Source organism: Lemur catta, chromosome 9 (genome assembly GCF_020740605.2).
Source record: "Lemur catta isolate mLemCat1 chromosome 9, mLemCat1.pri, whole genome shotgun sequence".
NCBI lineage: Eukaryota > Metazoa > Chordata > Mammalia > Primates > Lemuridae > Lemur > Lemur catta.
This window is the reverse complement of record NC_059136.1, coordinates 55,399,600-55,414,942: the sequence shown is the minus strand read 5'-3', so window position 1 is coordinate 55,414,942 and position 15,343 is coordinate 55,399,600. Positions and strand designations below refer to the sequence as shown.

Sequence of the window (15,343 nt, the reverse complement as noted above, 5' to 3'; positions counted from 1 at the left end):
ACCTGGTGGGCAGCCTGGTCTCCGAGAATGCTTTCTTCCAGAATGGACTAAAGAGAACAAACAAAAGGAGAACAGGACGGGTCAGAAAAAGATAATATCAATCAGAGGTGAAGTGTACTCAAAAATGAACTTCTAAGGCCGGGTGCGGTGGCTCACGCCTGTAATCCTAGCACTCTGGGAGGCCGAGGTGGGCGGATCCTTTGAGCTCAGGAGTTCAAGACCAGCCTGAGCAAGAGCCAGACCCCGTCTCTACTAAAAATAGAAAGAAATTATACGGACAGCTAAAGACATATATATATTATGTTATATATATTATGTTATATATTATATATATGTATATTATACATACATACATATATATATATATATATAAAATTAGCCGGGCATGGTGGCACATGCCTGTAGTCCCAGCTACTCGGGAGGCTGAGGCAGGAGGATTGCTTAAGCCCAGGAGTTTGAGGTTGCTGTGAGCTAGGCTGACACCATGGCACTCTAGCCCCAGCAACAGAGTGAGACTCTGTCTCAAAAAAAAAAAAAAAAAAAAAAATGAACTTCTACCACTACCATTGCACGATGACTAGCTTCCTTGAGCCTCAGTTTCCTCATCCGCGAATGGGGCGAGCTCAGGAGGTATCCAACCCCAAAGGACTGTCTAAAGGACTGAGTATGTGTACAAGGCTTTGCTTGGTCCCAGAGCTTAGTGTTAGCTCTTATTAAAATAACGTGTATTAATCATTTCGGTCATGGGATTCTTGGAGAACCTGACGATACCTATGGTTCCCTCTCCTAGCCCCTCAAAAATGTTAATTCCCCCCAAAAGGCTCGCCGACCCATACCATGGATTGACGACCCTCGAAGGCGGTTCCTGGACCCAAGTTAAGACGTGTCTCTAAAATGTTCATTTAGGCGGTGCTCTCTCCACTTCCCTCCACAAAGCCTCCACCTGCGGCTCCCGACCACCGCCACCCAACCCCGACTCTGCGGGCGGGCTCTCCGCGGGGTCTGCCAGCCCCTCGAGGGTCCTGGCGGCTGCACGGCGGCCGCAGGAGGGGCGGGCCCGGCTCTCGGCCCGCCCCCGTCGGCTCGGGGTGGGGGCTCCGGCCTATTGCGGGATGAAGGCTCCGGGTGTCCGGGGGGCGGGAGGGAAAGCGGGAGGGAGGGAGGGAGGGAGGCGCGCGGCTGAAAGGCGCATTGATGCAGCCCGCGGCGGCCTCGGAGCGCGGCGGGGCCAGACGCTGACCACGTCCCGGCTCCCCGGTCTCCTCCTCCGCCTCCTGCTCCGTGTCCCCGGCCGCCCGCGCCATGCGCCCCCGGGGCCCCGCCGCCTCCCCGCTGCGGCTCCTCGGCCTCCTGCTGCTTCTGCTGCTGCTGCAGCTGCCGGCGCCGTCGAGCGCCTCCTCCGAGACCCCCAAGGGGAAGCAGAAGGCGCTGCTCCGGCCGAGGGAGGTGGTGGACCTGGTGAGTCCGGGGACAGAGCCGCGAGCCGCACGGGGAGGGCAGCAGTCCAGCTGTTAGGAGGGTGTAAGTCTGTGCAGCTGTGTGGCCTGTGGCTGCTCCCGCCCGCGTGTCACGCTTTGTTCATGTCTACGTGTAAAGAAGGACCTGGGTTGTGCGTGCAGTGGGGTCTTGGAACTCAGAGGGGAGATCATTGTGGAGCGGAGATGCAGTGCAGGTCGGGTGGGTCTCCCCGAAGTACAGGGAGTCACCCAACAATTGCTGGCTTCAGGGGGAGCCCTTGGGAGGGGTGGAGAGGGTTAGGGCGGCAATGTGGAGCTTGGGTGGGTCAGAACGTGGGCCTGGGAAAGACCTTAGACTCCCTAATCCCCTGGGCCCGGGCCAGGGCCGTGCAACGTGTCCTTCGTTGCGGCTGGTGGCCACGTCTGCCTGCAAGAGAGAATAACCACCCCCACAAAGCATCCGTCCAACTCTTTGTCACTTGAAGACTATGAGTCACGTTGGGTCATCTTCCTAGGGAGTATGGGCTGCAATTTACTTCGTTGGACAACCACAGCTGGGGCCGGCCAGGAATGGTTCAGAGGGTTTAAGGCCGGAAAGGGAAATGAAGGGCCCAGCACTAACCCTCCAAGGACCCATTTCGTTTGTTCTGTTTAGACCAAATGGGCAGTCAGTCCTTACAGACACCCTGGGTTTTCAGCCTGTGGCCACCAGGTAGGAGTGTCACAGTCAAGCTAAGGGAGAAGACAGTTTCCAGGAGAGTAAATAAATAGCTCAAGTGCTTTCTGAAGGGCTAATCTGTGGGAAGGTCTGTTTGCTTCAAACTGTTTCCCTCTGAAAGTCAACAAACCCAGTGGAGGGTGAGAGGTTCTCTGCCCTGTGGCAAGAGCCAGCCTTTTACAGCTACCATAGTCCTTGGCACATTGTAAACTTTAATTCTTAAGCCAGTCTCATTTGCAAACAAACATAGTTTACAGGCATTGCAGAACATAAGACACGGGGTATTTTTTATTTAAAAAAAGTTTTAAATTTGTTAAGTTGACATTCTGAACTTAGCTAATAAACCAAGCTCCCTGGCAGCTGGCTCTATGCTGGATTCAAAAACGCTGGGGGGGGGGGGGGGGAAATTCCTCCCATTTCAGAGAGCACTTCTTAGTGATATGCTGAGCAGATTATGTGTTAAGGGCTACAGTTCTATTTTAAGTATCTAAATTGTTAAAATTGTACCAAATGAATGTGGTTCATGTGCAGTTTGCATTTTATGAATTCGTAGTTATGATACACAAAATACCCCTATTCCCCATAAAGCTGGCCATTTTCCCCCCTCCACGGATTTACAGTACTTGTGGTTTCCTACGACTCTAGCCAGACTTGGAAAAGCTTCGTGTGCAGCCAGGCTCAGGTGCATCCTGTACATTGGATTTGGTTTTGCTGACAGAGAAAGTCCACATAGCCATTGAGAAGGTTTCAACGGATTCTATAAAGCAACTTCTTTGTATAGGATCTTTCAAAGCCTTCCTTTCAAGCTTCCACCAAGCTCTGCCCCCTGGTGGCCGGTGAAAGGAACGGCTAAAGAAAAGTTTGACCTTCCATTCACTTTTTTGTTCATTCCACATTCTTTGAGGGTACAAAGCATGTGTTGAATTAGCATTTTAAAGTGGAAGAAGGCAGATCTAACACCTGTCAAACAAAATCCAATAAAGTTATGTGGTCTCTGGAATGAAGCTTTTAGATGAAAAGGTAAATAAAAATTCTCAACCATAGTACCAGTGGTATCAGGGCCAGGTAACTCTTTGTTGTGGGGACTGTCCTGTGCATTGTAGCATGTTTAGCAGCATCCCCAGTCTCTACTCCCTAAATGCCAGCAGCAATCCTCCCTCCCAAGTTGTCACACCAAAAATGTCTGCAGACATTGCCAAGTATGCCCTGAGGGACAAAATTGTCCCCAGTTGAGAACCACTGATATATGGGAAAATGAAACTTAGTCTGTGTAACATCTTGTCCTAAGGGGAATAATAGTGGGGAAAAGAAAATCAAAGAATGCCAGAACAAGTCTTATACCCACTTGAAATATATGTCCAAACATTGCATACCTCTGCTAGTGAAAGTGAATGAAATTACTAAAATGAAAATAAGTCTAAAATGCACCAAACTATTTTAAAATATTCTGTACTTTAGTACATCTTTGAATACTTTTGCAATTGTTAAATTTTTTCTTACTATTTCTCTGACACCAAATAAATAGTAGGTTTTTTGTTTCTTACATTCAGGAAAATGGCAATGTCAGAATCATAAAAAATCATTTATCAAAACAAAGATCAAACTGGTAATGTCAGAAGCAAATTGATTGACAAACATTAGCCTAATTACATAGGATCCTTCCTAGACTGTTATTATTGGGTTTTATAATCTGATCATGTTCAATCCCAGATACTAAAGTCAAAAGATAAGCTTTGAAGTTATTTTAATACATAAGGAATCTTGGTTTTTGTTCTCACTGGAAAGGATATTTATATAGAATGATAGAACTGGGCAATTTACACAAGAGGGGAAATATTAGAGTAAAAATTTAAGTGGATTGTATTGAGGTTTGGAGGTACCTTTGGAAGGTGTAATAAATGGAACCAACTCAGGAGTAGACACAGGAGTTGGACAGATGGAGCTCAAAATATCACCTTTACCACTGATCAGATGACATTGGTGTGTACAGCCTACGTGTGCTAGCCGGAAGGTTTGCTAATGCTCTCTTCCCCAGGTCTAGACCCTCTAAGGTCCACCCCAAGGGAGTGGACACACTTGCCCAGAGTCGCTGCTTCACACTGGTCTTGGGGGATAAGAATAATAATGGCTGACATATGCAGTGTTTACTATGATCCAGGCATTGTTCACATTTTGCAGATTATTCACTTAAATCTCATACAAACCCTAGAAGGTAAGAATCTTTATTATTATCTCCATTTTACAGATAAGGAAACAGGCACTAAAATGTTGAGTAACTTGCCGCACCTCACAGAGATAATCATGGGTGGAGCAGGAATAAAATCCAGAGAAACTGGCTCTAGAAGCCATGTGTTTAAACTCTGCAAGGTACCCTCCCCTAAAACAAATATAGAGAATACTAACCCTTGCAGAAGCTTTGATAGATTATTGCCCTCTTGTTAGGACTGATGGTCACCCAAAACTAGATCACTTAATCCTTTTCCTTGGGGAAGAGAGTTGGGATTGGAGGCCAAAAGTAGTACCCTAGGGCCACTTCCCTCACTTAAAAACAGGGAGGAGAAGAAGCAGGGACATGCATATCCTAGTTAGAGATGTTGCCAGTACAAGATAATAATTGACTGTTAAGATTTTATTTGATAATTATGTCCCTTGGAATTTAACTTAGGGAAATAATTAAAAAGAAGAAACAGGCTATGAAGATTTTTGTTATATTAATAGCAGAAAAATATAGAAATAAACTAAGCACTCAAATTGGTGGAATGTTTGCATAAAATTGTAAAAGTGTAATTGTGAAATCCAAGTCCTTTTACAAGAAGAAGAAAGCAAAATAAATGTCCTCCTTGGAATACAGCTATTTAAAATCATATGTGTTTATAATAATGAGCAGTGGAAAGGAGCAGGCACATGAAAAGATTTTGTCCTCTTCGATTTGTGTGTAAAGTTTGTGCAATAAAAAAGACAAAAGAGGCCGGGCGCGGTGGCTCACGCCTATAATCCTAGCACTCTGGGAGGCCGAGGCTGGTGGATCACTCGAGATCAGGAGTTCGAGACCAGCCTGAGCAAGAGCGAGACCCCGTCTCTACTAAAAATAGAAATAAATGATTTGGACAGCTAAAAATCTATATAGAAAAAATTAGCCGGGCATGGTGGCACATGCCTGTAGTCCCAGCTACTTGGGAGGCTGAGGCAGGAGGATCGCTTAAGCCCAGGAGTTTGAGGTTGCTGTGAGCTAGGCTGATGCCACGGCACTCACTCTAGCCTGGGCAACAGAGCAAGACGCTGTCTCAAAAAAAAAAAAAAAAAAAAAAAACGAAAGAAATCACAATATTTTAGAAATAATTTTAAAATAGATTCTCTATAATAATGTATGTAGAGCATGGACAAGTGGTACGAAAGGATTCTTGACTCCAAGGGCTCAAAATAAATGCAATTCTAATCATATTGAGTGAGAGTTTTTTCCCCTTTCCTTTCTTACTATAGTACAATGGAATGTGCTTACAAGGGCCAGCTGGGGTGCCTGGTCGAGATGGGAGCCCTGGGGCCAATGGCATTCCCGGTACCCCTGGGATCCCTGGTCGGGATGGATTCAAAGGAGAAAAGGGGGAATGCTTGAGGGAAACCTTTGAGGAGTCTTGGACACCCAACTACAAGCAGTGTTCATGGAGTTCTCTGAATTACGGCATAGATCTTGGAAAAATCGCAGTAAGTAAACTCTGAATTATTTTTAAATTGAAGCAAAATTTAAGGGTTTTCATATTTGAGTGTTAATTTTTAGGTGAGATTTTGTTGTTTTTTTTTTTTTAAACCAAAAGACAAGGAAAAAAAAAGAGGAATAGGTAGCATGTGACTTTCAACTTAAAATTAATGAAAAAAGTTGGTAACATTTCAGAGTTAACTTTCATAAAGATATTTCTAAGACAAATTACCACATCACTTTAACTACAGTATCTAAAATAACATACTCATGTTTTTAATGCAAACAAAAAAGGAGAACATAAGTGTCTGTGTTGGATGGCAGCAACTTTCCAGGCTTGCCCTAAAGCAAATTTAAATTTAAAGTAGTCTAAGAAATTCTTCTCTGGCTTCAGGCATAAAGGTGGGAAGAAATTTCCAAGAAATCACCACAACATAGCAATTATCTGGAATTGGGAAGTGCTTATCCTGAGATAAGGATATTTGTCCTTATCCTGGGTAGCATGCCCACCTTAAAATTGCTAAGCCTAAGAGAAGTATACTACAGTGATTATTTTAAATTATTCTACAGCATTCAGTGGGGGAAATTACTCAGAAGAGCCTGTCTGGTAATGTATTTTGACTAATGATTCATTTCACCCTTATTAGTGTTTGCTTCAAAAGTAATTGGCAAGTCCGCTGGGATGGGCTAGAGCTGAAGAAGGTGCTATTTATAAGCCCCTGTCCCCTTGTTAACCAACTTTGTACATGGTTCTGTGGCCACAACATATTAATAGTACTGCATGATTTTAACTACCGCCACCACAAAGCAAATAGAAGATACTTTATTTTCATAAAACTCTAAAGTTTTAAGATGCACTTTGTGCATTATTCCTGCTCATCTCAGCTCTTTCTGCTCTATTATCTATAAAAGAGTTTGAGACTGTCTTGATTTGATTTTTATGTGATAGAATTTTCACATAGCTTTCATAATATTGGTGACTTTTTCTATGTTCATATGTGATTTCTTAGAAAGCGTTTTGTTAAAATGGTGCCTACTTATTTAAACATCTGACATTGATAGACTGGTTGCTTATTTATGGTTGTTCATCAAAAGTTGCTGAATTCTTCTAAAAGCTATCCTTACAGATTCTGAATTATTAATATGTTTTCAAGTTCCTTTTAGCAGTGGTCAGAACGAGTATGGAAAACTTGTGCAAGTAATAGATAGTAGGACCCTGAGCCAATAATAGAGAGATTTTGCAAAGACCAATTAGGAAAAAAATAAAAAAAAAACAACACAAGAAACACAAGAAACCTGGGCCTTATCATTGTGTTATATGGGTAAAGACTAAAAACTCCACCAATGCTTTGCTCCCTCATACTGTTTGCTACTGCTTGAAAAGAAACAGGTCAAGAGCAAACATGTATAGACAGCACTAGTGTAGATTGTAAGTTCCACAAGGGCAGGAATTGTTTTATTAACTACTGTATCTGTACCATCTAGCACATAGTTGGGGTCAGTAAATATTTTTTGAATGAAAGAAAAAAGGAAAGATATAGATTGTTTTGGTCAAGAGTACTGAAGACTAGTTTTGTTTTATTTTGTTTTGTTTTGTTGTTTTTTGGTAAAATTGAAAGATACCCTTAGTCAGACAAATAATTCTAAGAAAGCCATAATTTGATTTTCTTACAGTTCCTATATCAAAATCTCTTATCTGCCTTACAGAAAATCTCTCTCCTTCTATCAAAGTTAAGCTTTTGAAATACAGTTTGGGGAAAATGATAGTTAAGTAAAATTCACAATACAATCTGAAAGCCTCAGGCTCTGTCGCCCTGAGTAGAGTGCAGTGGCGTGATCATAGCTCACTGCAGCCTCCCACTCCTGGGCTCGGGTGATCCTCCTGCCTAAGTCTCCCAAGTAGCTGGGACTACAGGTGCACGCCATGACCCCGGGCTAGTTTTAAAGCCTCTTGTTAATTAAAATAGAACATGTTAATTCAACCCTGTTTTTGTGTTTGTGGCAGGAATGTACATTTACAAAGATGCGTTCCAATAGTGCTCTAAGAGTTCTGTTCAGCGGCTCACTTCGGCTAAAATGCAGAAATGCATGCTGTCAGCGTTGGTATTTCACATTCAATGGAGCTGAATGTTCAGGGCCTCTTCCCATTGAAGCCATAATTTATTTGGACCAAGGAAGCCCTGAACTGAATTCAACAATTAATATTCATCGCACTTCTTCTGGTATGTAAAATAGTGACATTGCTGATATGCCTCAGATCTAAATAAGATTAGTTTTGCGTCCCACTGTCATGTTGGGTCACTAGCCTGATATAAAATGACCTCTAACAAGTTTTCAGTGCATGATTCTCCACCCTGAGTTGCACTTCATCATTACCTACAGATTTTTAAAAAAATATGTGGATACCTGGGCCCTACCACTGACCAACTGACTCAGAATCTCTAGGACTAAGACCCTAGCATCTGTATTTTTTAAGAGATCCCCTGATGACTCTCATGTGCCCCAGGGTTGAAAATTGATGAGTTGGATAAAATGCCAAAACAGCCAGTAATGCCACAGAGCAGGGGTTCTCAACCTTGGTACATATTGGGCTCACTTGGAGATCTTTAGGAACTTTTAAAAATACCTGTGCCTGGGTACCACCCCTCCAGGGAGTCAGATTTAATGGATCTGGGTGCAGCCTAGGCAATGGGACTTTAAAAATATCTACTGATTATTCCTTTAATTTGTACAAATTCATGGGATATGAGTGCAATTTTGTTATATGCATAGATTGCACAGTGGCCAAGTCAGGGCTTTTAGGATATACATCACCTGAATGACATGCATTCTGTCCATTAACTAATTTCTCATCATCCACCCCCCCTCCACCTCCTTACTCTTCCAAATCTCCACTGACTATCATTCCACTCTCTCCATACATGTATACACATTTTTTAGCATCCATTTATGAATAAGAACACACGATATTTCATTTTCTGTGCCTGGTTTGTTTCATTAAGATAATGACCTCCAGTTTCATTGATGTTGCTACAGAAGACATGATTTCATTCTTTTTCTTGGCTAAATAGTATTCCATTGTATATATACTCCACATTTTCTTTACCCATTCATCATTGATGGACACTTAGGTTGATTCCATATCTTTGCTATTGTGAATAGTATTGTGATAAACATTTGCATGTAGGCATCCTTTTGATATAAGTTTCTTTTCCTTTGGGTAGATACCTAGTAGTGGGATAGCTGGATTGAATGGTAGTTCTGTTTTTACTTTTTATCAAAAGCATTTCCTCTAAGAACTGGAACAAGACAAGGATGACCACTTTTACCACTTCTGTTCTCCTGGTTGTTCTAATGTTTAGCCAAGGTTGAAAACCACTAGCTTAGATTGACAAAGAGGATGACTGATTTCTCTGCCTTGTCTTTTAAGAGGGTAAATACTGTCTGCTGAATTTGTAAAATAGCAAATTTCTATGTTGTTTCTGCATTCTCTATTTCTACCTAATATTAGAGAAAAGACATTCAATTAAACCAGCCATCACTTACACTGTCGGAAAAATATTATTGGTTTGTGTTCTATTTTAAGGTTCATTAAAGTAAGTTTAGAAAATACCAAAAAGTAAAAGGGTAAAAAATTATCCACTAATCTCTTCACCCAGAGACATCATTATCAATATTTGGCTGTCAGCCCTTTTGGCTTCTTGAGTTACTGTAGGGGTAGCACATGATGACAGCCCAAGCCTGGCAGAATCAGAAAGTGTACATATCCCTAGCTTCATTTCCCTGGTTTCTTGAAGGAATTTCTCACTAAGCTTGTACTTCAAAGTGGTCAAAGGAAGGGAAGAGATCCCCCCAGTGCTAACCGGAAGAAATAATCTTTCAGCATTTTGGGATCCAAGTCAGACACTGAACCCATAAACTTATATACCACATTTATTCCTAAGAAATCAAGGGCATCCCTTCCATGTTTTCCCTCAAATCCCCACATTATCCTCAAAATATAAAAAAGATATTTTATCTCCCTCTCTTTGCATATTGAGAAACCCAGAGAAATACAGTGTCTTACCCAGGACGGTAGAATCAGTGCTCAGGAGAGCAGAAACCAAGGCCCTGTTTTCCTCCTGCTTCCCCAGACCTCTTTTAAATCATATTTAAAAGCCCATTCACTAAGTCCTTAGATATACGTGCTGGAAAGGAAGAAGTGATGTCTCTAAAATAAGAATCTAGTTATAAAATATAAAATTTGATTAGGAAGTGGTATGTTTAGACCATAGTTGAAATAAGCAACTCACATTCTATTGTATTATCTTGAAGGTGTGTGCTAATATCTTGCTATAAGCCCTTAGGCACAGGATTTCCCAACCATAATGTGGAAACTCATTTGGTGCGATCATTGGGTGGAGTGTCACAAGTAATTTGTTATTAGTAACAGTTTTTGTATTATTGTGAATTAAAGGTTACCTCTACATTAATATCACTTCTCTTGCACACTGATACTCTGTCTGGAGGGAAAGAAAGGGATGCACTAATAGCACATTAGAGAATGACTCAAAGCCTTGGCTATGTCCATGGGAGTTTGACAAACCTTTGAATGTCATCTGTTACATGGGTCTCAGAGGAAAATAGGTTGAGAACTCCTAATCCAACATATCTTTTGGACATCAGCTGTCCTACTACATTTATCACAGCGAAAATTTAAAGTTCATTCATTCAACAGCCATTATTTTCATTTGTTTAAGACAATGAAGTGACTCTGCTCCTGTGAAACTGATGCTAGACCCAAGCTTGTCTAACAATCTGAGGTTGTGGGGTGAAATGAACAAATTTCTAGGCCATGGATGTCACCACTTTGGGAAAACATGAGTATTTCTGGGCATTTTCACTTGGCATGGTACTAAGAGTATCAGATTAAATGAATTGTGGGCCAGCTGCTTAGTTCTCCCAACTTTGGAAGGGGCCTGAACCAGAGCCAGGTCCCTGGATTCTGAGGGACTTGCCCTAGATTTACTGATGCGATAGCTAATGGAAGCAGATTGCTTCATGTCTACATCCCTGGGGCTCAGCTGGAACGCACCAACCTCAACCAAATAGGAAACCCAACCAGTCACATGAGGTCATCCACACACTACTTATATGTCAGGATTCATTTTCTTAAAGAATCTGCCGAACTAAAATTCCTTTTCCCTTTTTACACATACATTAAAGGTACCACGTCTTTTTCCCTCTTAAAATAACCACTGGGGAATTTTTTTTTTAAATGTAAGAGAAGACTTTGGTAAGATGGAATACAAGTTGTATGTTAGTATGTGAAAATCCAGAGGACATGTGAAAAGGTGCATAATTACAAAGCATAAGAACACACAGGAAAAGCACGGGGGTTGTTTTTTGTTTTTTTCACTATGAAGAAATTCTGTATAAAATGGGATTCCTAGATTGAAGGACTGGTATAGTGATTATGCTAGAATTTCTTTTAATGTTCTAAAAGTCCTTTCTTCTACTTGAATGGCATCACTTACCAACAGATACATGTTGAAAAGGGCTTTCTTAAAAAAAAAAATACTTTCATATCAAATGACATGTTTGGCTTTTGAAAGTATATACAGGCTTTCTTTGTTTAATCAAATAAATTGCTGTTTTGTTTTAAGCTATCTCTATAACTAAACAAATTCTGATTTTATGGTTGAAACCTGTAAGAATACTGCCTGTTAAGCTTATATCATAGAATGAATATGTCTACATATTTTTAAAGTACTTATGTACCAACTTATAGAGAACTTTATTATGAAACCCTTATCAAGTTTTAGAATTTTTAATATAATAAATTAGAATTATAATCTAGCTTTCTAAAGTAATAACATTTAGCTAAAGGTTTTGTTCTATGTTCCAGAGAAAGATGTAACTTTCATCTTTATTTTACAGTGGAAGGACTTTGTGAAGGAATTGGTGCTGGATTAGTGGATGTTGCTATCTGGGTTGGAACTTGTTCAGATTATCCAAAAGGAGATGCTTCTACTGGATGGAATTCAGTGTCTCGCATCATTATTGAAGAATTACCAAAATAAATCCTTTACTTTTCATTTCCTACCTCTTTTTTTATTATACCTTTGAATGGTTCATTTAAATGACATTTTAAATAATTTTTATGTATACATCGGAATGAAAAAGCTAAGCATGTTTACAGACCAAAGTGTGATTTCACACTGTTTTAAAATCTAGTATTATTCATTGTACTTCAATCAAAAATGGTTTCAGGATTTTTCCATTAATTAGAATACCTTCATCATATTTACATTCTCTGAACCTATAATTTGCAATGTCATGGTCTTTAGTTTTTTGTATTCTCTTAGTATAGTATTTTTTTAAAATATAAAAGCTACCAGTCTTTGTACAAGTTGTAAATGTTCAGAATTGTTTTATATCTGTTAAATAAAACTTATTTCCAACAACTTTAATATCTTTAATTGGCACCGAAATTGGAGTTTCTAGTACTTTATATCTGAAAAGTTGAGTATAAATCTAATTTTGTATTTATTCATTTAACAATCATATATTAGTTTTTAGTACATATATAGAATGGTTCCATATTTTGAGGAATACAAAGAGGAAGTGGTATATATGTGTCAGGAAATATACCATATATACCAGCACTTTAGGAATTTTATCTTTATTTAACAAAGAGTAAAAAGATGTAGATTCTGGTCTCAAACTGCTTATCATTTGATAGAGAGGATCAGACATATATAAAAATAACAGTAAATCAATAATTAATATGTTGATTACCATAAAAGTGTTGAAGGGGTTGGTTGAATTAAACGAAGCGTGATCATTTTCGGCTGAGGTGATCAGAAAAAATTCATGAAGGCAATATACATGGAAGATTGATGAAGTTAAATAAATTCTGGGCTTGAATTGGAAATATCAATATGAACTCATAAAGTACTTTATATTAAATAAAGCTACAACACAACAAGTATTATCCTGGATAGAGCTGGAACCCATTCTACTAAGTGAAGTATCCCAAGAATGGAAAAAATTGGTATTAACTGATCAATACTTAAGTGCATATATAATAATAACATTCATCGGGTATTGGGCAGATGGGCGTGGGGAGGAGGGGATGGGTACATTCACAACTAATGGGTGCGGTATGCACTGTCTGGGGGATGGACATGCTTGAAACTCTTACTTGGGTGGGACAAAGGCAATATATGCAACGTAAACATTTGTACCCCTGTAATATGCTGAAATAAAAAAAAATTAAAAAACAAAACAAAACAACAAATTCTCCTAGCTTTGGTTTCTGAAAAGGCCTGGAAACAATGACCAGTCCAGTAATGCCCAGATTGTGATCTCTATATACCATTTTCTACTAAAAGGAACTAAGAATCCTTGAAGAAATGGGCAATTTCAGCTATGGGCAGGAAATGTACAATACGAGCATGAAACATTTTGTCATACTGGAAAACAAGGCAACTGTGAAAGACAACGCAAAAGGATCTAAGACCCAAGTTGAATTGGTTCCCACTGGCAAAGATGATACAATTTAAGCATCTATAAAGACAAAAACTACAATGGTTTGAAACACATCAAATATGTTTAAATGCATGAGTTCATAATACATTAAAATAAAATTCACTGGTCAATGTACAGGATGCCAGTGAACCAACTTGTTAGTTTGAAAATTGGTAAACAGAAAGAACCAGGCATTTCTTCTGCTTTCCCTATATGAACTATAACCAAATTATTGATGAAGGGAAATTTCTCTTTATAAAAGTATATATACATATAATATTATATATCTTATAATATAGTAACATCATATATTGGTACAGCTTACAAATGAAGAAAGAGTGATAGAATTAGAATATTGCCTTTTTTCAACCCCTCATGAATTAAAGATTTAGCAATGATTATCAATGACTGATAACATTCTTAAAAGAGACAGACCAGACAATGTGCTTCTTAATGAAAGGATATAATACCATCCAAGAAGTAGTTTTGCCAAGAAACAATCAAACCTGGATCTGATTTAGCCTCCTAACCATTAATTTGTAGGAAACACAAAGGATAGAAGAACATGTTCATTGACACCACAGGGATATAATCAGCAAAATCCAGACTGTAGGGAACTTGGAAGACAATTTGGTTTCTTTAACATACAAATTGCAAGAAAAATGATACAGAAAAAAAGTATGGATTAAAAGAGGCTTAAGATCAAATCAACCAATTGCAATGTTTGGACTTTATTTGGGCACTGATTCAAGCAAACTACAAACACAAAACAAAAATAAAACTTCCTTAAGATAGTTGGGGATATTTGAACATTGGATATTTGATGATATTAAATAATTATTATTTAGATGTGGTAATGGTATTGTGGTTGTTTTTAAATAGTGCTTATCTTTTAGAGATACTGAAATAGTTAAGATATAGTAATATGATGTCTTGAGTTTGCTTCAGAATAATCTGGAAATGGGAAGTGGGTGGGGAGGGTCTAGATGAAATAATATTGAAGGTCCCTATGTTTAAAATTTTTGACAAATGGGTACAGGTGTTAAGGATATTTTGGGTGGGGGCTAGAACATTAGTTAAGACTCTAGGGTAGAAAAGAAATCATGTTCAGAGAATAGGTGGGTAGAGCTATTTGTCTTAGTAAGAGACAAACCTGGTAAAGGTGGTTGAAAAATTACTGTGGAGGTCACAAATACCAGGGTTATCTTTAGAGCAGTGAAGAGCTGTTGACAGTTTAGCACAGAAGAACATCATAACAAAAACTCATCCTGAGAGCTGAGTGAAAAACCAAAAATGAGAAGTGCAAAGAGTGGAGGAAGGCTGGATTAAGAGGCTAAGACAACAAAAAGACAAACCACCTAATCAAAAAATGGGCAAAAGAAATGGATAGGCATTTCTCCAAAGAAAATATACAAATATCCCACAAACACATGAAAAGATGCTCAACTTCATTAGCCATTTGGAAAATGCAAATTAAAACCACAATGGGATACTACTTTATATCCACCAGGATAGCTATAATCAAAAAAAAAAAAAAAAGAACGTAACAGCTGTTGGCAAGGATATGGAGAAACTGGAACTCTGATACGTTGCTAGTGGGACTATAAACTTGGTGCAGCCACAGTATCCAAAAGTACTGAAAACAACTGTACAAATGAAATCTTGAACATTAATGTTCATAGCAGCACTATTCACAATAGCCAAAAGATTGAAACAAGCCAAATGTCAAAAAAAAAACAGATTAAAAAAATGCAGTATATGAACACAATGGAATACTATTCAGCCATAAAAAGGAATGAAATGCTGATACATTCTTATAACATGGATAAACCTTATTGAAAATATTATACTAAGTGAAAGAACCCAGACACAAAAGACTACATGTTATATGATTCCATTTTTATGAAATATACAGACAAGGCAAATTCATAGAAACAGAAAGCAGATTAGTGGTTGCTAGGG

General features: G+C 39.2%; 1 protein-coding gene across 1 annotated transcript; it reads left to right on the top strand.

The window, feature by feature from the left end:
• The first annotated feature begins 1,154 nt into the window (after nucleotides 1-1,154).
• On the top strand, nucleotides 1,155-12,321 carry CTHRC1 (collagen triple helix repeat containing 1). Its single transcript, XM_045561901.1, has 4 exons — nucleotides 1,155-1,458; nucleotides 5,656-5,877; nucleotides 7,875-8,091; nucleotides 11,789-12,321. The coding sequence occupies exons 1-4, from the start codon at nucleotides 1,303-1,305 to the stop codon at nucleotides 11,929-11,931; spliced, it is 738 nt and encodes a 245-aa protein (XP_045417857.1). The 5' UTR covers nucleotides 1,155-1,302; the 3' UTR covers nucleotides 11,932-12,321.
• The last annotated feature ends 3,022 nt before the right edge of the window (nucleotides 12,322-15,343 follow it).